This window comes from Strongylocentrotus purpuratus, unplaced genomic scaffold, assembly GCF_000002235.5.
Source record: "Strongylocentrotus purpuratus isolate Spur 01 unplaced genomic scaffold, Spur_5.0 spur5_scaffold_15, whole genome shotgun sequence".
In the NCBI taxonomy this organism is placed as follows: domain Eukaryota; kingdom Metazoa; phylum Echinodermata; class Echinoidea; order Camarodonta; family Strongylocentrotidae; genus Strongylocentrotus; species Strongylocentrotus purpuratus.
Genome location: NW_022145600.1, coordinates 28,730,114 through 28,752,734, shown reverse-complemented (window position 1 = coordinate 28,752,734; position 22,621 = coordinate 28,730,114). Strand labels below are relative to the sequence as shown.

Genomic DNA, 22,621 nt, shown 5'->3' with positions numbered 1-22,621 from the left:
TTTCAAAAGTGTGTTTGAGATACAATGGTTCTTTTATTTAAGTTGGATTTAATAGGAAAATAAATGTTTAAATTTACGTAAGTGTCATAAATTCAGCTTCAGTTTTGTTTGTTATTCAGGCCTGTTAGAAAGTTTGTCTCAAGTAAGTTTTCAAATTTCATGTGGTTTGTTAATGGAAATCTTATTACTTTGTTAAAATGGTTTAAAGCTTATGTATGGTAATTGCATACAATTTTACCAGCTCATGTGTCATGTTTTTTCTAATTATGCAGCGGTTGCAAAAGAATTACAGAAGTTTATTAATTGTTTTGTTCTGTTAAACAATTACTCAGGTAGCTGGAGAAAAAAAAGAGTTTAAGTAATTCATCTTGTATTTTCTTGTTCCATTTTTCTAATTCAAAAGTACTTAAAAACATCATTTTTTTCCAACATGAATGCTATTTGTATGTTAAACTTCTTCTTCAATTTTGAAATAATCCTCACATTCTTTGACTTTTTAGAAAGAGTTCAATGATATGATACTGCAATAAAATGCTACTTCAATAAAGTGCCATGACATTTTGATTTTTAAACAAAGTGTTCCAGTGCAATGTTGTGCAGGGTGAAAGTTTATGGTTGTCTGTGGCCATTCGATCTCTGACGGTATATGGGAGACTCGGACCATAGCTAGGGCCATGCTCGGACTCGGTATTTGTGTTAGTGACACTTACATGGTGTATTTTTTAAATAAATTTGATGGTCGGTCCATTAGGATTCTGAAACAATTGCATCATTGGCGTATCCGGGGTTATCTTCCGGGTGGGAGTGGGGACAAAATTCCTAAATATTTTGCCTACAGCAACAAAATCAATACACAACAAACAAACAAAAACACAAAAAAACAAAGAAACAAAAAAACAGATGAAAACAGCATAATTTTGCCTGGTCCAAAGTTTTGGCACACAAACAAGATGTATGTACTTTAGGTAACCCCCTGGATCTACCACTTTATCATTGGATCCTGGTATATACTGCCAATGGTGATACTTTCTTGATGTTTGGATGAAGCGCCAGTAAGCTAGATATTTGACATGTGATTATAATGTGTGACGAAGAGCGCAGACAGGATCAATCATAGGCGGAAAAAACAGGTGAAGGCGTATGTGATGGGGAAACGTGCGGGGAAAGAGGGAAGAGAGAGAGAGAGAGAGAGAGAGAGGGAAAGAGAGAGAGAGAGAGAGAGAGAGAGAGAGAGTGGGAGGCTAGAAAGGGAGGGAAGGCGGGAGAATGGAGGAAAGATAGAAATGAAAAAAAGATGCAGGAGAGAACTAGATGAAAAACAGTTAAATGAAAGAGAATAACCAAGAGAAGGAGATAAACGCAGACAGGGGGCGGGGGGAATGGCACAACGACAGTGCTTTAATTTCCGAAACTACCGGCAGAAAAATGCGGATGGGCCCTTTCTATTAAACTGCGTTCATAATTTTTCATTTACACGTTATAATCGAGAATTATAAGCTATATACTGTGCATTTATGACACTGCATTTTAATATGGTGACAATTTCCGCAGATACATCATTTGTCTTTACACTACTATATGGGGTCGCACTCGAACATTATTGGGAAAAAAAAGAATCACTAAAAATTGTATAAATCCCGGGTATAAATCAAACCCTCTTCCCATTATTTCGAGAGAAAAAAAAAAACCCGGCATATTCTCAATAGCCTATTTTCATCACAATCCTTCGCGCCAGCCTTTCTCAACGATCCGTCAAAAAAGAGTGCTTGAGTCTCTCTATGGCTTGAGTGGATTAAACCGTTAAAAATGAAAGGTGCCTGGCTGCAAATGCCAAGCCAAATATGTCAATGTCAAAGACCTGGAATAGCGATCCTTCCGATACAATGATGTCATTGTCAAGTCAGTTCAAATTCTAATAGGACTCCTCGATCGCGAGTGCATCCCTCCAGCGCATCCATGCATCCAAGCATGTATCCAGTCGCCACGCGCGCCACCATCCATACGTCTTCAATAGACATAAGAACGAAGCTAGAACGAATCGGGAACATTTAGGCTGAACGGCCCTCTACTGGCCGTGTCAGAGAGAGAGCTCAGACACCAGCGCAGCATCGAGCCAATTTACTCCATCGCTCCAGTATTGCAAATCAGTGATTGCAACCGCACTGATGAAACGTCGTTTGGACACCGGACACCCGCAATTAAACGATCCTCATCTAATGTTGTCAATGTCGGAATTTCTTTTGAGTTTGCAAAATGTGGAAAAGATGAGTTTACCGCCTTCGACTGTCGTCTGCGATATATAGCCATAGCAGTAATTAAGCGAACATTCCTTGAATCCTTACTGAAACCTAGAATTGATGGATGTGGCTTTGCTTTTATATATGGATTTTCTAAATAATTGCAGTTGTTAACTTGTTTTTGTATCAAGTCCATGCGATTCTGACATTGCATTTATTAGTACCAGACGCAACCCTGGGTAAGTAGGCCATGTATTAATTCTTTTCTTCCGGTTTTACTTCGTTTTGTTTTGTTTTCCTATGCTTTCCGGGTTTTCGCCTCCTTCCATATCTGAATTATTTACTGTATACTCTATGTTGAAATAATTGTTACACATATCATGTATATATACATTGTGTTTTATATTGTGCTGTTGAGAAGGAAATAAATGTTAATAAAATACAAAAATACAAAGTAGTAAAACAGTACTCAATGCGAAAGACATTTTTTGGCATAATTATGACAAATAACATTTCATATTTCTAACTCTCGTAGCCTAACCTTATTAAATATCGGCGTCTTAGATCTTACTTCTTAGACACAGACTGTTCAACTTTCTCTTTTGTCAATTCTATCGAAGTTTCAATGTGTTACGCGTTTTGTATATCTGATTCATTCCATCAAGAATACACAATTATTTCTGGATTGATTTGTAGAAAATTCACAAAATTAATTATTATCTTTTATGACTCGTTTATTGATTATTTTCAGTAGCCTAGCGAAACGAGCGATTCCGGAATCTCGTATCTTATGGACTCTGCTCTCATGATCTGCATCATATAATAACCATTTTCTTTATTATTGTTCAGCCATGCATGCATACGATTGCCTGTGGATGAAGCTTATGTGAATAAATGCTTTAAAAAAAACCCAGATAAACAATCAAACATATAAGAAGTGGATATAAAGTACCGTATTCTATCATTCGTTTATTTATTTATTTATCTATATATTTATTTATATATCTATTTATCTATAGTTAAAAAAAGTAAAACTATAGGCCTACGATTATTAAATTTACAATCAAGTATATAGTTTATTTTGGCTATTTCCGTTTATCATCACACGGGAATGTACCTCTATTGCACAGCCTATCAATTAACATGCATGATAAATCAATTCTCTGAAAATTATGATACCGATTGTTTACGCTTATGTTATTTTATTGCCATTTTTACTGTGTATGCAGAGGAAGATAACAGCGTTGAAGTGTGTTATGGTTATCACGGTAATATTGGTGTAAATCACCTAGTCATATATTTTTAGAGCTGTTTATTTTATAAGTCATTGTCTTGCGAGCTAGCCCTAATCATTTTCAAGTACTGATGATATATTGCCTGGAAATGTTCCTGGTTCATTATGCTTGTACATACAAGCTTCCGATTCGATTCTTTCATTTTTAAAGGCACACTGTCCTACTTGTAGCTACTTGCTCCCTCTATATAGAAAACTTCCCAAATAGGTGCCTGTTGGTCCCCCATGATCCTCTTTTTCTTATGTTAAATGAGAGCTGAGTTAATGAGATAGCCACCTGTCACAGTGACCTCGATGGCTCACTGGGTGGTCTAATCCCTTCTTGCTGAAGTAGTAAAGCCTCCCTTTAAGATGATTATGCAAACAAACCATTCATTCATTACGAGGGTGCCAAATACGTTATATATTATTTTTATACAAGTCATGTTCTTACTTATTCTTTATTGCTGTTATGAATATATGTTTATGACTTTATTATTATTATTATCTTATATATATTTTTAACCTATTGTTCCTCATTCTGTTTAACAGGGCCTCATGGAAGACCACCACAATTTGTGATAATGAGTCATCCTGTCTAAATATCAGAAATAAATAAATAACTTTGTTTTCTTCAATTCTTTTAACACCCTTGTGCTACCGTAGGATTAGATCATTAGATACAAAAATATTTAAAAACATGAATGTTATCCATGTTATATACCCAGTTCCTTTAAAGGTAAAGACCAGTTATGGTCATGCGATTGCATTGTGAAAGAAACGTTGTGGAATCGATCAGAAAAGGTCGATCATCTAACATCTAGCATCTGCTAGGTTCTGGAATCTTCAAAATGATAAGAAATTTGGCCCATTCTTCATAAAGTTACAAGCACTATACACAGAAAGATGTATATGGGACTACCCTATATCTCTCACAGACCATGAGAGAAACAAATTTACCAAATATATGAATTAGTAGGCGGTTTCGCGGCAAATTTTTTGTCATCATGTATTAGTCAAAACATATTCTTTCACATGATTGGTAATGAGAGCTTCCATTTCATTTTTTGAAATTGGGGCGTTTCCAATACTGGTCTTTACCTTTAACTTCAGGTTCACCCCATTGACTTGCAAAAGAAAGGAGAAATAAAAGGAGGGAGATAGGGAGAAAGAGAGAGAGAGAGAGAGAGAGAGAGAGAGATGTCAGACAGGGAGAGAAAAAGAAAGACAAAGAGAGATTGAAAGCCAGAAGCGACTGAGTAAGCCCAACACTCTATCTTAGAATAGAATAGCCTTCCAGCAACAGTAGTGCCTGCATGCTGACAGTCCAGAGAACCTTTACAGAGACTCCTCCTGAGGCATATAATGCACTTATCCTATTAAACCTCATTTATCTTCCTCACACCTCTTGCTATCTTCAGTTCATCTTCGTGATATGCTGCATAGCCCTTCGAGGATCACTAGAATAATGATATGATAATAATTTCATAAAGAAAAGGAAAGGGAGAACAAGAAGAAAAACAAGAAGAAGAAGAAGAAGAAGAAGAAGAAGCAGAAGAAAGCGAGAGAGAGAGAGAGAGAGATAGAGAGAGAGGGGGAGAGAGAGAGAGAGGGGGGGGGGGGGGGGAGAGAAAGAGATCACAAGAGAGACGAAAATGGGGGAAGAAAGAAGAGAAGAAGATGACGCAATCACCTTTCCCTCGATAGCTCCATTCCTCCATCCGGCGCCCCCCCCCCCCCGGCCGCTATACCCCACTGCCCTCTCATTGACCAAATTCACGCTATACGCCATTCAATACTCCAAAAATAGAGGAAGGAAAAGGGCACTCACATATCCGTTCACAAGATATACAAAGCTCGTATCAACTCCAAACATCACAGCCTCATGTCATTGGTACATGACATGCAAAAAGTTCGAACTACTACATAATCTGCTTTTGTAAATCGTCCAGCCTTACATGGTATTTTCGAGTGTCCAGATTCCCAGTGCTCTTCTAGTGTTTTCACTGTCCGCCTCCATCTTGTGCTTAATTGGCGATCAATTTCTGTGAAGTGTTCATTTATTCTGTTTTTTCCAACTCGACAGCCAACTGAAGACTGATTGCGGCTATAGACGGTGCACCGGACTTCGACAAATTCTGAAGGAGGACTTCACACATAGCTCGAGGCGTGCAAACTCTCACCAGTGCTTCAATTTTTCTTTGAAAGCCCAATTAATTTTAAAAGTTTCAACTATAGTACCGTTATATTCTGCGAAATCATGGCTAGGTGAGTATTTTATATACACATTACTAATTCTATTATCCGAGTGTTTTTAACCGAGTGCAGTTTTCATTGCTGCCGATGCCTGCATTTTGCTGTGAAGTAGTATCAGCTAGGCGTCAAGGGAAAGATTTTATAAGAGACGGTTCAATTCAACTAAAGTTCCTATAGTTTAGCCGTTTGCCACAAAATATGGGGTTTATAGGGCCCTTTGAACCCCATTTTCTGCTGGCTGTGAAGATAAATATTTGCCTGTTTTTATGAATTTGTTTTTGTTCAATACCACAATAAAGATTTGCAGACAGACTACAATCGATTCGTTTAATTCAAATGGGAATTGACTCCGTGAATGTAAACAAAGAAGAATATGTAAACACTTATATCGGAAATTCAGACTACAGACGGAAACAGACCAAGATGCATTGATTTAAAAAGGATTTTGCCGGTAGGTCTGTAATCACAAGTTTGTGTTTAGAAATTTTGATTTCCCCGACTGTATAATTATATGTTTCAAATGAAAACGGTCACAAAATGAATAATATTTATTTTTAAAAAATTATATAATTATCTTTCAATTCTATTTTAAGAGAGATTTTCACTCTTTTTGGGTTTGTTTGAGGTTTGCACGATTTCTGTAATATTTGTTTTGGTCATACTTCAGTTGTGACTGCGAACCAAATTCACATATCTCATAAAATATAAGAAATTGATTTAAAAAAATAGGTTTCTGATGAAGCAATATTATCGACTCTATCAAACTTATTTTTGAAGCAGCTAATTATCAAGTGTGATTTATGATTGCATTCAAAGCATCAACATCCAGTGAATAACACTAATTATATAGGTAAATGCAAGCTACCACTTAACGGATTTTAGTATATCTTGCCATTGTATTAATTCAATGGCTTTCCTCTTACCTGGCAGCCAACTGATGCACTCAGAGGACCTCCAGGAAGATTGTGCATTTATAATTGACATTTTCTTAATATTTGTTTCCTCATATTTACATTGTTATATTTTTTGTGAATTGCCGAATAAATAATAAATTAATAAATAAAAAAATGGCTGTAATCTATTAAAGGTCCCATAAAACTAAGTAGGAAGCGAAATGGCAATTTTGATGTCAATATCCTTTGGTTATAGAACCCCGTCTTATAAATAATTGCGATTGATCCTAATCAATCGCAAGTTCTCTAATCATTTGTTTTAAAATCTTGTTCAGCACGTGAAAAAACAGACATGGCAATAATGATTAAATAACTTGGTACTGGCATAAATCCTACACAATCGATTACAATTTGTTTTTGGTTTACGAATGTACATAGGATACGTTTTCTTTCAAATGAATTCTGGAGCATAACGAATGTGGTCAGAATTCGTGCAATAATTTAAAAACAAAACATACAGCTTGTACGATCCAATGTAATTCAAGGCGTTCAATGTCGAAATATGTATATAAAAGCTGGGAGCTAAATCTGGTATCAACTTTCAGAACAATGCATAAAGCCCAATTTTGTAATACTTGTAACTGTTTGATTAAAATTATACCAGCATTATACCATACGACGAAACAGTAATCAAAATGAGGTTGAAAGAGTACTTTTTACAATATGACAACAGTTTTCTTGTTCACAAAAAGCCTAATTCTTTTTAAACAATGTAAATTACAAATTATATTTTTCTTCTCAGATGCAGTATGGGCGTCCAAACTTAAAGAAGGTGTTACCATGAAACCTCTGGATATTTACATTCATCAACCCGTTTTAAATACTTTACATCGATAAAAACATGAGCTCTTTGAAAATATGATAACTTTTTCTTTGACCCAAATAGCATAAATTCACATTTCTTTGTATTTAACAACAATTCATTACACTTCAGCCACTTTGAAATCAATGATATAAATGGCTCTCTAATGTCACCTTTTAGGAACATGCGGAAATGAATCCCAAAACTTTGACGCCTAGAATTATCTTATTTTAACGTATACATGATGTACAGGAAATGACCTGACTGGGACAGATCTATTTTGAACTGACTTTAGACCATAATAAAAACAATTCGAACTTGTACCATTGCCTTTTGACGCCACTTTATAATGCACTATCATAACCGGTTTACCTTATAAAACCACAAATGTCATTATTGACGTTGTGATAATTTTTTTCTCCACATCTGTACATGCTTAAATGTTCGCCCCCGCGGAACACGGCGACATGTGTCTATTGTTACGTCATAATGATTTTTGGAATTTTCCACTGCAATCTGACAACCACGAATGTTTCCCCAAATGTAGCGTACTCACTTTATTAAGGGTAGTCGAACTCTACTCTTTCATTGGTCATCATAATTTTGATACCAGGGATGCCATCGCTCAGTTTTGGAGTTGAATTCACTCTAAAAATGTAAATGACTTCTTTTCTGATAGTGGATTCCACTATGTAGAATGTAGAATTCCACTCCAAACCTAAATGAGTCCTGAAAGAGTGGATTTCCACTACCGTCTATGTAGAGTAATGTAGGCAGGTATGGGGAAATCTTAAATAAAACTGACATTTATTTTACAACATTCCCTCAAAGTGGAGCCAGATGTAGTCTCAGCGGAACAACCGTCGATATCTGAGTCATTTCGGTCTAAGTATCTTGCTGCTTTGTAAAGAATTACAATAATAACATGTATAATCATGTATTATTAAACAAACAATGGTTTATAGGTCGGGAGCAGTCTTAAGTGGGTACTTATTATATAGGGACACAATACAATTTCGATCTCAAGTACCTCAAGTTTCCTCTTTCCCCGGGCCCTCAAACTGTTCACGTGATTGAAAATGAATTAATGTTCATGTTATTTTAAACTTTATGCCTACTTAACCGTCGAGAGTTTATGGCGTAATCATCTATGTCGCTCAAATTGCATAATCATGATAGCGATTATGTTCTGATGATAGCTTTAAAATATGAATTTACATCACACACTCGAAACGTATATTTTCATATTTGAAGACAAATATATTTTACACAATAATTATAAGACGTGAAGCATTGTGTAATTAATTACGTGTGTATAAACTGATCACGTAATGTATACAATTTTACTGGTATCAGTATTCGAACTGGCACAATTTTCATTCATTCTAAACTTATGTTTACAATTTTTATAGCACTACAATAGCAATAAAATACATTGTACCTTAAACATAACATTATTATAACCATTAATCCTGCACTTAACTATTAGGTACTTACAAGGCAATTCAATCGGGGATTTCGAAAGTAGATTATGAAGTACTTGAGATGTATCACTTTCAAGCTGTCTATTTATTTATTTATTGAATGGTTTATTACACAAACCGAAAATAGCAGCCCGAGAGCTGAATGACATTCAGTTTACAATAGCAGCACGTGAGATATAATAGCAATATTAAAATAATTACTACATAAAGCTTATGATAAAACATACAAAGATAATATTAATAAGATATAATATTATCAACAAACTAAGTATAATCATCATTATATCCTGCATCAAAAATTTGTTGGCTTTTGATTGGTTGAGAGCTCGTCACATGACCAAAAATATTTGACCTATTTTTAGAAAGTACTATATGAGAGTACTATTTTAGGTTTACTATTTTAATTGAATTAATTTGTTTTTTCTTCAAATCTTAATTTAATGAAAACAAAATATTTTTAATCTTTTTAGATAAAAATTGACATTTTTTGGGGTCTAAATTTGTTTCTCCAATTTTTTTTAATTTTTTTAAAATAAATTTTGATGCAGGATATAAAACAAATATACCATGCCTTCTATTCGAGGTACTGGTTAAACTATGGGCTTCGGTGACTCCAAAAGTACCATTTGCTTCGGGGCTGCGCCCCTCAGCAAATAGTACTATTAGAGTCATCTCTTGCGCATACTTTTAACCAGAACCTCTCAAGGCAGTGTATATTTGTATACTATTTCAAAAGTAAGCACATGGAGCTTGAATCAGTGGGAACAAAGTTACAATTTCAACATTTTTATGAGAGAATTATTTTTTAAAGAAAATCAGCTGAAAAACGCCAAAATATAAACTGTGATCCATATACGGTATATAGATTTGTCGTTATTGAAATGCAATATCCTAAAATATTATTATTGGAGGAGAATAGTTTTTAAAGTGTTACAATGTTAAACAAAAATTTTGAAAAATAAACATTATCTAAAAGAAACAATTACACTTCGCCTAAAGGCAATTCATTTTTATGATATCCTGTTTCTCTACATTTCGGGAAAAAGGGAAAAAAACATTTTACAAAATATTTGTTTAACCCTCACTTTTCGCTTTACTGTTATACTGAATTAATTTAGTGTTTTATTGAGTTTCAACAAAAAGTAGCATAATAGTTATTTCATATTTCAAAATACAATAGCTGCAGGCTATGGTTAACAAAAACACTTTTGTTTTTGGAAGTGATCTAAAATGTTAAACATTGGTTTTGCCAAGCATGCATGAAGTATCCTAATTTTGTCCAAATTCAAAGACTATTGTGTAAGAAACACCCAGTAGAGATATCTGAAGTAATCTTGTGGATTCTAAATGTTGGGTGTTTTACACTTTTACTATTACCAAACAAGTATTTTCTACCAAGAGACTACCTTAACGTTTTAGAAACCTTTCATGTACAAAATGCATGGGTTCATATACAATGTATAGCTACCATGCATCCACCTGGTATCAAATGGGAGGCCAGTACCACCGTGTGTCCGCTCTAAACTCTGTACAATTTCGTTTTAAATCAATATATACATAACTTCATTATCGTGACCACAATACCGTCGCGATGAATACAATTTTAGGCGTTACTCTTTCAAGTGTTTATTGATTATATATTATATATGTTTTTTTTTCTTTCTTCAAATCTTTGTTTACACAGGCCTTGACCTCGCTTGACGTGTTGTCTGCATTTTTGTTGTGATCACGTGCCAACCAGAATACCATTGTCTGTGTGTGAGTGACGATAATCATTTCACTTTAACCCTTACACAGCATTTGTACTTACTAACATGTATTGCGGCTTTGTGAGTTGATTTATGCCTAACCCTATTATTTTAGACAGTTATATTAATGACGATTTTTTTTTTAATTCATCGTCTACATGCATGTTTATGTTTCTTTTAAACTTAATATCATTTGATACTGAATTTGAATTGTAGTTTGCATTTATATAAACACTTTTTCTTGAAGCCTAATACCTTGTCACAGGTTTGCCTCACCCATGCATAGCAATTTCCATGCTGAATTTCGAAACACAAACATTACATTTTCTGGAAATCCGTTCCTGAATCGCTTCACGTATTAATATAATAATGTATTTGTAGGCCTAAATCAACATGTAATTTAGGTTTCTACCAACTGAAAAATGAAATAGGCAAGCTTTCATCCTCTCAGACCTGTGGACTTTCTCAATGCAAGGGAATCTTCACACATGCCATATTCCTGCTGTGTGCTGCCTCGAGATCACTGGAGCGTAGATAGGCGACAATGAATAACCAGACCTGGCAGTGAATAACTTACTCTACTCAGTAAAGGATTAATCTATTCTTTAAACTTTCTTGACCCAAAGTGTTTTATTTGTTCAAGACAAAATCTATAGTAGGGGCATCATCCCGTCGATTGTTATGTCCAGACTCCCGGATGAGATTATACAATTTAAGAGAAATCCTTCCTGGTTATTCACTATTACCTATCGTCGCTCCTGCGATCTCGAGACAGCAGACAGCAAGAAACTGTGTAAAGAACCACTTGGCTTGTCCATGTATTATTAAGTGGGTGGAAGCTTGTCTACTATTTTTCAATCGATGAAAGTTTTCTGCAGCATTCATAATATTGTTCTTTATTTTAGTTTATTATCATGATCATCATTAACATCATCGTCATCATCAATAATTGTTATCATTATTATATACTACAGAGATAAAGAACGAGCTGCGTACACTATAACAACAGACGTCACTCCAGGAGATCCCAAAGATATATTAACCAGTGGAAGAACCTCCACCACCAAGATGTTACAGCCGGAGATGTCAGACATGCCCATGAGTGCCATGAGCCGGGAAATGACCACCAGACGATCTCGTCGGCAGAATACGAACAGGGAGAACGAGTCCGAGGAGATCACCAAGCTCAAAGAGAGACACACCATCCTGGGCGCGGTGAAGAAAGTTGTCCGGGCCGTCATCCCGCACCTAGTGCTCTTGGGTGTGCTTTTCGTGTACCTGGGCTTCGGGGCGTGGGTCTTCTACACGCTGGAAAACAGCTGCTCCCTCGAATGCTACAGGGAGCTTGATGAAGCCAAGGTGAAGATGAGGGGGATCGCCATCAATAGAACAACTTGCACCCCTTCAGGGTCCACGCCCCTTCCTCCTCAAGATGCGATTGGTCGGACGAGTTCCTCTAGCACGAAGGGTGCTGGCAAAGGGACGCCTTACGAAAGCAGTGAAGCTTGTGATGATGACGCTATGGTGGAAGAGATGGATGAACAGTTTGATGTCGTGATGAAGAAGATGGTACGTTCTGGAATGACGATTGGAAGGATGGATTCTCTGCTAGTAGGTCGAACCTGGAATCTCTCCAGCGCTATGCTCTTCAGTATGACGACCATTACCACCATCGGTAAGTTATGTGTAGTATACAGCATTTTGTACATCATCATTTTCTATTGCATATGACGTTTGTGTGTGTGTGTGTGTGTGCGTGTGTGTGTTTGAGAGAGAGAGAGAGAGAGAGAGAGAGACAGAGACAGACAGACAGAGAGAAAGAGCGAGATAGAGAGACAGATATAGATAGGAGAGAGAGAGAGAGAGAGGGACGATATAAATTTAACAGTTCAATTTATAAATATTGAGCTTAGTGCTTATATCCACTTAACTTTCCTTTTTATAACATTATGGTAAAATGGTAATCAAAAGCAATCAATTTGTGAAACTTGTTTCCTCTGTAAAACCAAAGGCTCATATTATGTTGCAAATAATATAATATACGACTGGCCGATTAACATTTAAGCGTAATCATTTCAGTCTTGGTTTCGAACATATTAATTACCATATATTCTTGAAGAAATGACATTAATCATTAATTCATTAATTTCATTTATTTTTTGGATACACGATAACACTAGTCAATTGTAGTTTCATTATTGTGTGTGAAGTTAGGTCGTTGACACGTTGGTTTGCACAAGATGTAGTCAACGAACTAGGTTAATCCATATTAACTTAGTTCGCTCTAACAAAACAGATTTTCAGCCGAGAACGAATAAACCGCATCCGTTAAAATCAAGTACTGTTTACTATATAAAGAAGACCACGAAGGGGTGGTTTCCTTTATCCGTTTATTATCGGGGAATTCGCGCCTTTTCCCACAATAATGATGCGAACTTTAGATTTGTGTACACTTTCACATTATGCACTTAAAGGTAAAGACCAGTATTGGAAACGCCCCAATTTCAAAAAATGAAATGGAAGCTGTCATTACCAATCATGTGAAAGAATATGTTTTGACTAATACATGATGATAAAAAATTTGCCGGGAAACCGCCTACTAATTCATATATTTGGTAAATTTGTTTCTCTCATGGTCTGTGAGAGATATATAGGGTAGTCCCATATACATCTTTCTGTGTATAGTGCTTGTAACTTTACGAAGAATGGGCCAAATTTCTTATCATTTTGATGATTCCAGAACCTCGCAGATGCTAGATGCTAGATGATCAACCTTTTCTGATCGATTCCACAACGTTTCTTTCACAATGCAATCGCATGACCATAACTGGTCTTTACCTTTAAAAATATAATGTAAAGCATCATAATGACTATGATATTCATGACCAATGCCATTATGATTATCATTTTTGTAGAGATGTCGTGGTACAGTGGTTCGTTCACTTGACTCTCAATCAAATGATTGAGGGTTCGAATCCTAACCCGCCACTAACGTCTTCTGGTAAGGCATTAATCTACATGTGCCACTCTTCACCCACGGTCGTTAAATGGGTAACCGGTCATTGCAGTTATCTCAGCAATTTTAAATAGCGCCTGGCTGGAATGCTCCTCAGGGAGTGGGAAATGTGCATTCATTGTGCGCGGGCAAGCCTGAATCATATGACCGGGGTTATATTACATGTATATCTGTAAAGCAGGGCTCCCACTTATAGCCGAGTTGGAACCCTCGAGTTGTGGCGAGCTGGCGCGATCTTATGGCAAGCCGTTTTATTATTAATTGATATCAATGAATAAATTCTTGTTATCAAGAAATAATTTTATGTTGTAAAGCAATGGTAATTCTTGATATCAAGAATTCGATTTCGTGATATCAGGAATTCGATTTCGTGATATCAAGAATTTAATTCTTGATATCAAGAAATATGTTTTAATGATCAAACTGCTTGCCATAAGATCGCGCCAGCTCGCCACAACTCGATGTTCCAACTCGGCTAAGTGGGAGCCCTGCTTAAAGCACTTAGAGATATAGTCGATGCATTAAGAATGTTCGTTATCTTCTTCTTCGTATTATTTCGATGATGATGTCGTTTATAATGATGATGATGAATATAATAATAATCATTTATTTGTAAACTATTATTATGATAATCATTATTATTATTATTTTCATCATCATCATCATCATCATCATCATCATCATCATCATCATCACCATCATCACCATCACCATTGTCTTATTGTTATTGGGCGATGTTTGTATACGTCAGTTGGTTGAAGACACTTCCGGGTTCTTCTTGAACTCTCAAGTGAAAGCAAACAACTTGGCATGAACATCCTAGCAACGATTAACTTCTTTGTGACGCCTGTCAACGTTGACAGAATTTCTTATTATTCACCTTGCGATATTGTCCGAGGATCATTCACAAAATCTTTTTAATTTTAGGCCTACTTCCTGCGTGAATCGAGTGAAGAAAACGAATAAAACTGAAACTGAAACTGAAAACTGAATGTATTAATGAAATGAAAGGAGACATATTGATTCTAGCCGAAGGACAACAGAGAAAGCTTCCTAAAAAATTGTGATGTGGACGTCGGCCATTATTATATTCGGCGCACCATTGATAGGTATAATTATAATTTCAAAATAATTACTTACCACTATATTCCAGCAACCATCATCTCATATTCGGGCTGAGAAATGGTGTATTAATCTAATCTCGATATCTTTGGTAAGTATTATAATTTTGAAAAAAAAATGACAGAATATTTACTTTAAAGGTGTCCATATTTGCGATTGCACTCAAGATTTAGAAGGCCAATGGTCGGGAAAGAGCCAATTTCGCTCAAAATTCAACAAACGGTTTCTCATGTCTTTCTGCTTGTCTTCAGGCAACTTGCCATAGAAAGCTTGAATTCCCCCTTATTACGTATGACCCTGACTACAATGTCTTGTAGCCCCGTATTAATGTAAATCGAAAAGTGACATGCGCATTTCCCTTAATGATTATTTACGTCGGTCACAGACGTAAATAATCATATCTAATAGAGAGTTGACATTAATCGTAACTTACTTGCGATTTATATCAATCACAACTATATACGTAAGAGATATGAGACAGCAAACTTGGGATTGATTGGAGGACTTGCGATTGATTTGGATCAATCGCAACTCTTTGTATGATGGGGCCCTGATTGAAACACGTCTATAAACATTTTTTTTTATAAACACACACCTTCGACTACAATGAGACAATACTTATAAGTATATTCGGTTCTTGTATAGCGCATATCACATTATATTACGTCTCTATGCGCTTCCAAAGAGCTTTGGAAATTATTACCCTAGCTCTATAGCTCCGGCAGCCGTTATCAGCGCACAATGCATTTAAAGGAATAATCCTACCAGTGTATCAGTCTTACTAACAAAAGAAAGCTCTTCCATCATTAATAGCATACGAGAGAAACGTCGCTTCAAGATAAGAACTACACAATAAACAGAACTCCGTGAGTGTCTGATGAGTATATATCCAATATGTTTCCATGGAAGCTAACCACAAACAGACGTAATTGCTCATTAAGACAGAAGGTGACATACGGATGTATTCCCACAGTGTTTTTTCACTGGTTATATGTATAGGGTCCTTATTATGTCAGACACCTAATTCGAAACTAATGATATCTCAACACTATAGGCCATGATTGATGAAGTTAGCTGCTCTTTCCTCCTCATTATCTCATAATCATGATGACGAAAAATAGGGAAAGGGGACAGGATATTGTGACCAAAATGCATTGGACAGATGTCAAAAATGACCTAGGCCTATATTGTTTGTTCTGTCATTACACACTTTCTTCAATAAATGCGCGGCACTTTGAGTTGTCGTATCAAAGGTTTGCCTGAATATAGACTGATAAAGTAAATGGTGGCAACTACAATTGATCTTGTTTTCATACCTACCATAAGCAGATTAACGGAGTCAGGTTTGTCATTAATTATGCACTGCTGAATCTAAACCAATATCAAAATGTTATGACCTGTTTTTAATCAGATATCATTTATTATTTCGATAGTTACAAGCAAAAGCACATCATCATCAAAATAATCAATTTTGCATTGTTGTGCTAAACAATAATCATAACCGTCTGACCCACTTTCGAATCAGAAATCAGAATTATTAACAAAATCGCAGGTTCAGTTTAATTATCAAGAACGCATTAGCAAAATCGTACGATCTTTGTCCTAGATTCAGTCATGTAATGATTTATTATTATTGTTTTCTTATACTTTGGAAACGAATATGCCGGCAGGGCAACCTTGAACCGATTGATTTTGGACTCGGCCTATATTACAGCCGATTGCTATCAATTCTGCGCTTCCAAATCACAAAATTACCCCAAGCTCTGCGCGTATTGCCACGATTACACGAGACCGTGTATATCGTCAATTGGCAACGAAATCCAATATTGTCTGTTTAGTTCCAGAAGGGCGTTTACTCGTAGAGGTTTAATGTCTTTCTTTCCCCACCAATCCAAACTATTAGTATTCCAGTGAACACGGTAAAGTGACTATCATGAGGAGAGGGAGGTGAAGTGAGTTAAGTGTGAGCAATCGAGGAGCTGCGATTCCGTCCGTGACAAAACGAGAGAGAAGTGTGGTTTAATTAAATATCAATTGAAATCATCTACTGTATATGGATATTAGAATGGACATCCTAAAATGTTCCGCTGTACACATAATTATGAGCGTGGTCTTCACTGTTAGATGCAGTGCACGTAATATGACCGCGATTTTCAACAAAGCGTATACAGCATTGCGCTTTGATGCAAATACATGCACACACTTAAAATAGCCATTAAATAACGGCCATAAAAATGTTCATGAATGTCACAGTTTTTCTTGCAGTGATTTGTGACTAATACATCCAGCAAAAAATAGAATGACAAAAAATTTATTCATTGCGCCAATTTTCGATGCCAAGCTATTAAAAATAATCTCGCATTAATGGCAATAACCCTCATACAGAGCAATAAATGTCTCGGAAAAATCCGATGAAAAAGGAGGTTATATTGAACAGTTGCTATGATTATACTTTATGACATTCATTATTCACAAACACAATTGGATTTGGCATTAACGATCTGATCAAGTGGCCAATTTCGTTAAAAGTCGTACGTTATTCCTAATTAACTATCACTATTGCTGGTACTGAAGTATTGTCATGCTAACTTCTACATTTGAAGGTGTCGTGGTATAGTTATTCCTCTCACTCCAAAGGTTGAGGGTTCGAATCCTAGCCCGACACTAGTGTCCCTTGGCAAGATATAGAAGGGGGGAAAAGGGAGGGAAAAAAGGACACTCTTCATCGTTTAAACTGTTCATGTAAACCGTAAATTAAATATAATGAAACATAATATAAGAGTAAAAGTAAATACCACTCTACCAACATCAATTATGATCAAGTTTTGAACTTTCACCCTTGGATGGGCACATTCATTTAAACGTTAGAAGGACTAACTAAGAAAATGTCAAAATTGTAATTATAAAATAGAGCAAATATCCTTTCAAATGCTGATGAACATGTGTGTCTGTAACACAGACTTGTTTAACAATGAAATCAATAAATGAGAAACAATGGGGAGGATTGTGCCCTGGATCTCAACTGTAGTAACAGCACTGCATGGTACCGTTTTGACAAGCATGGCCAAGATGCCTCTCCTTTCGTGTTTCTCGTGATTTCTTCATTTATTTCTTCATTGTTTTAATTTGACTAGACAAGATGGAAATGCTCATCAACATTTGAATGGCCAGATGCCCCATTTTTGCAATTTACTTTCAGAGGAGAGAGAGAGAAATGAAGTAAGTTAAGTGTGAGCAATCGAGGAGCTGCGATTTCGTCCGTGACAAAAAGAGAGACAAATGTGGTTTAATTAAATATCAATATTAGAATTGACATCCTGAAATGTTCCGCTGTACACATAATGAGCGTGGTCTTCACCACTGGAAGCAGTTCACGTATATGACCGCGATTTCCTGCACCAAAAAGGAATATTGCGCTTTGATGCAAATACATGCACACACAGAAAATGACCATAAAATAACGATCATAAATTTTCATGAATGTCACAGTTTTGTCCACAGTGATTTGTGACTAATACATCCAGCTAAAAAAAAAGAGGGGGGGGGGGAGGGGGTTCAAAGACATTTATTTATTGCGCAAATTTCCGACAACAACCAGGCTATTCAAATGATAATAATCTCGCATTGCTGGCTCAAACCATGCTCAAACCCTCAATACGGTCTGGGGAAAACCCTGATGGAAAAAGATGTGTATATTTAAACAGTTGCCATGATTATAGGAAATTCATTCATCACAAACCAAAATTGGATTCGCCATTTATGATCTGATCAACTGGCCGATTCCGTCACAGTCTTAAGTTATTCCTAATCAATTATCACTATTGATGAAATTTAATTTATTTTCATGCTAACTTCTAATTTGACGGTGTCGTGGTATAGTGGTTCCTCTCAGACTCCAGAGGTTGACGGTTCGAATCCTCGCCCGACAATAACGTCATTTGGCAAGATATAGAAGGGGGGAAAAGGGAGGGAAAAAAAAGGACACTCTTCATTGTTTAAACTGTTCATGTAAACCATAAATAAAATATAATGAAACATAATATAAGAGTAAAAGGAAATACCACTCTACCAACAACAATTAAGATCAAGTTTTGAACTTTCAACCTTGAATGGGCACATCCATTTAAACGTTAGAAGGACTGATTAAGAAAATGTCAAAATTGTAATTATAAAATAGAGCAAATATCCATTCAAATGCTGATGAACATCTGTAACACAGACTTGTTCACTCAATGAAATCAATAAATGAGAAACAACGAGGAGGATTGTGCCCTGGATCTCAACTGTAGTAACATCACTGCATGGTACCGTTAGTACAAGACGCCTCTCCTTTTGTGTTTCTCGTGATTTTTTTTCTCGGCCATTATTTTAATTTGACTAGACAAGATGGAAATGCTCAGCAACATTTGAATGGCCAGATGCTCCATGTTTACAATTTTCTGTCAGAGAATCATTTATTGTTAAATGGCTATGAATGATTTGATTTCAGTTGCATATAAGAGTATTCATGTTAATGGAAACAAATTTATATAAAATATTTATTGATTGTCGACTTCTTTTTGCTGAGTGTATTAAACGCTCTCTCTCTATATATGTATACAAAATATATAAAATATTATTATTATTACATAACAATAGAAACAAGACCCCGATATATTATTAGAGTCATGACAAATAAGGATTAAAGCATTATTGAAGTGGATATTTAGAGTACATACACGATTATTTTTATTTTTAAAGCTAAAACGGTGAACTACCATTTAAAAGTAACCGACGAGTGACACAATTTGCAAAATGGTATATTCCACACTTTGAAATACTGGATTAAACTTTTATAGCGGTGTATTCAGCAACGGAAAGAAATATATACAATATTTGGAAAAAAATATAGACATGCCTCAAAACTATCTGCAAAATGTGTCGTTGATGCTTTCAATAGAGCGGTTTTTCATGAAAACCAACCCCATAAATATTTGATAGGTCTGTCAGTTTCCAGGCCACTCAGTCAATATGGCAATATACTTTATTCATACATTTTTAATATTTCATCTCATAACGTGCCACAGATGAGGTTTCTAATTTTTTCCTGTGATCTAGCGAAGATGACATTAAAGCTTGATGCAGTGCGTGCATCACTTTATGTGCATATTAAAATGTAGTGCTGGAATATGCATTACATGGTAACATAGCAATAATGTTAATTTCATTACGAATGATCGTGTAGCAGAAGTAATGTTAAATGTAAAGACTAGTTCTGATAATGCGATTGCATTGTGAAAGAAACGTTGTGAAATCGATCAGAAAAGGTTGATCATCTAGCATATAAGTATTGGTGTGTACTGCAAGGTTCTGGAATCATCAAAATGATAAGAAATTTTGCCCAGTCTTGGTAAAGTTACAAGCACTGTACACAGAAAGATGTATATGGGACTACGCGATAAATCATTATATCTATCCGTACTGGATAGATATAATCATTTACCAAATATATCAATTAGTAGGCGGTTTCTCGGCAAAATTTGTATCATTACGTATTAGTCAAAACATATTCTTTCACATGATTGGTAATAAGAGCTTCCATTTCATTTTTTGAGAGGTGGGCGTTTCCAAAACTGGTCTATACCTTTAATGAAAGATTGAGCATGCAGGTAAAGGGTGTCTGAGAAGAAATATATTCATCTTGCAGTGCAGATATACATATAGACACACACAGAGAAGAAGATTAGAACGTAGATAACTACAGCATAGAGCGGTGAACTTTACCCAAAAAAAAATGCAAATTATGGGGAAAGATATATCAACGTAGTAGGTTCTTTACCAAAAGCAAGACGAAGAAGGAGGGAATATAACATGTAAAATTGTGTCAAATAACACCTAGACATCTAGTTTTTATTCGTATAACAGGTTTTTCATGTACAAACATGAATGACGTTGCGTTATCTATTCTATGACAATTAACTTACAGTCTCTAACAATAAATATTTATTATATTCTGAAGTATACGTAATGCTATAATACGTGTCAGTCTGTCTTTGATAACCAAGGTTCTGTAAAATATTGTAGAAAAAGTAGACACGAAGAAAAAATATTGGTAATGTGTACTATCAATATTCATAGTATTCGGACATATCACGTTGCCGAAGCAGTGAAATGTATGGTTTATGGTGATGATATAAATATACCGGTACATTAGATTGCGGGCCGGGGAAAACCGCTTTAATAATGCACTTCACTTTGCCAATTATCGTAGGGTTTCATTCTGAAGAAATGCTTCATTCCCTAACAAAGGATCTCCATCGTTACCAGAATACACAAATGCTTGCATTGATTGAACTTTGAACAGAGTGTTTATTTACTTTCTTGTTTTAAAGGAAAGATTAAATTCCATTTCATTTTTTATTTTAAACATCTGCTTCCCTGTTTATACAGTTTTGACACCCCGGGACTTCCTTTTGGGATCAGTTTCATTCCAGGCATGGTATACGTGCATCCGTGGTAGAATCCGTGAAAAATTAGTGAGGGTGTGCGTGTGTGTGAAAGGGGGGGGGGTGGACGTATGTGGGAAGGGAAATGACACTCTATCAAATGCCCCTCTCCCCCGTAATTACAAACAAAATGAATGATAGAATTTGAAATTTCAAAATTTACATCGTAATTTGAATTTTTCTGCAACTGTAACCCTCGCAATTCATTTTCTTTTGCTAGGGAGGAGAGGGGGGGGGGGGGGGCTGAGGGAGGGTACCGGATTAAAAAAAATAGTTTTTTTAATCAATTTTGATAAACTGTTTCCGACTAAATTGGTAAAACATTTTTCACTGGATTTATGTCGAATTAGTTTGATTAATTATTATCAATTGGCATCCTTATTCAGTAATAAATGAATCCTGAAATACGTTGCGTCTAAAATTTAAGGGCAATCATTGGGCATGTCAGAATCGATGGCGTCGCTATTCTGCACAATTCAAGGCAGACCTTTATACTATATGCTGAGACATACACAAATCCAAGCCCTTGTTTGTATGGATGCATAAGCCTGATACACATGGGGCGTCCTCTGACTGACGCAGGGCTGCGTCGATGACTGGGGCTGTCTTTGACGCATTCAGAGAGGGACATCGTACACAAAAGTAGTGTGAATACAAAATGAAAAGTAAAAATGAATATTGATTTGAATTATTAATGTATGGGCGAATTTCACTCACATCCGGAAGTCTCTTCAATCGCCGACCTTAGATGTTATATCATGTGATCAATGAGAAACATAATTGTACACACAAAATCAACCACGGCATACACGTATACATCATAATGACTCACGATCTAAATTTCACCTGTCACTGACTTCCTGAATAATGTAGCTATGTGATTACTTATTCTGCCAGCATTTTTATTGATTGTTTGATCAAAATTCATATTTGTTTTCCTTCTTACAAGTGGTATGATGGATTTACTATAATAAAGAGTAGAGTACACAATTGTCAAACAGGAGGTCAATGAAACCCGATGTAACCAAAAATGAAGACACCTTTACTGTAAGAACATCGTTCTAGAATGAATACGTTTATTTGTATAGCCAATGTACATGAAGTAAGGAAATCGAAAGTAGGAGCAAATAATTGGTACAGATAGGAATTGAGGAGAAAGTAAAATGTACAACTTACTAGTTATTACATGTATATAGCCTCGGTCAAAACTGGACTTGCGGCTGGTCCACAACGAATTCCGCAAAA

At 35.8% G+C, this 22,621-nt stretch overlaps 1 protein-coding gene across 2 annotated transcripts in view; it reads left to right on the top strand.

Annotated features, from left to right (window-relative positions):
* Nucleotides 1-2,128: 2,128 nt before the first annotated feature.
* The window catches only part of LOC115924212 (TWiK family of potassium channels protein 7-like), a 38,919-nt gene continuing 18,426 nt past the window's right edge, over nucleotides 2,129-22,621 (top strand). The window contains exons 1-4 of one of the 2 annotated variants that reach the window (XM_030986118.1): nucleotides 2,129-2,476; nucleotides 5,597-5,778; nucleotides 10,690-10,763; nucleotides 11,728-12,428. In XM_030986118.1, the coding sequence (XP_030841978.1) occupies nucleotides 11,822-12,428 (607 nt within the window). In that variant the 5' untranslated portion in view covers nucleotides 2,129-2,476; nucleotides 5,597-5,778; nucleotides 10,690-10,763; nucleotides 11,728-11,821. Of the gene's footprint in view, nucleotides 2,477-5,596; nucleotides 5,779-10,689; nucleotides 10,764-11,550; nucleotides 12,429-22,621 lie in introns of those variants that run through there. The other variant, XM_030986119.1, reaches the window with a different exon arrangement.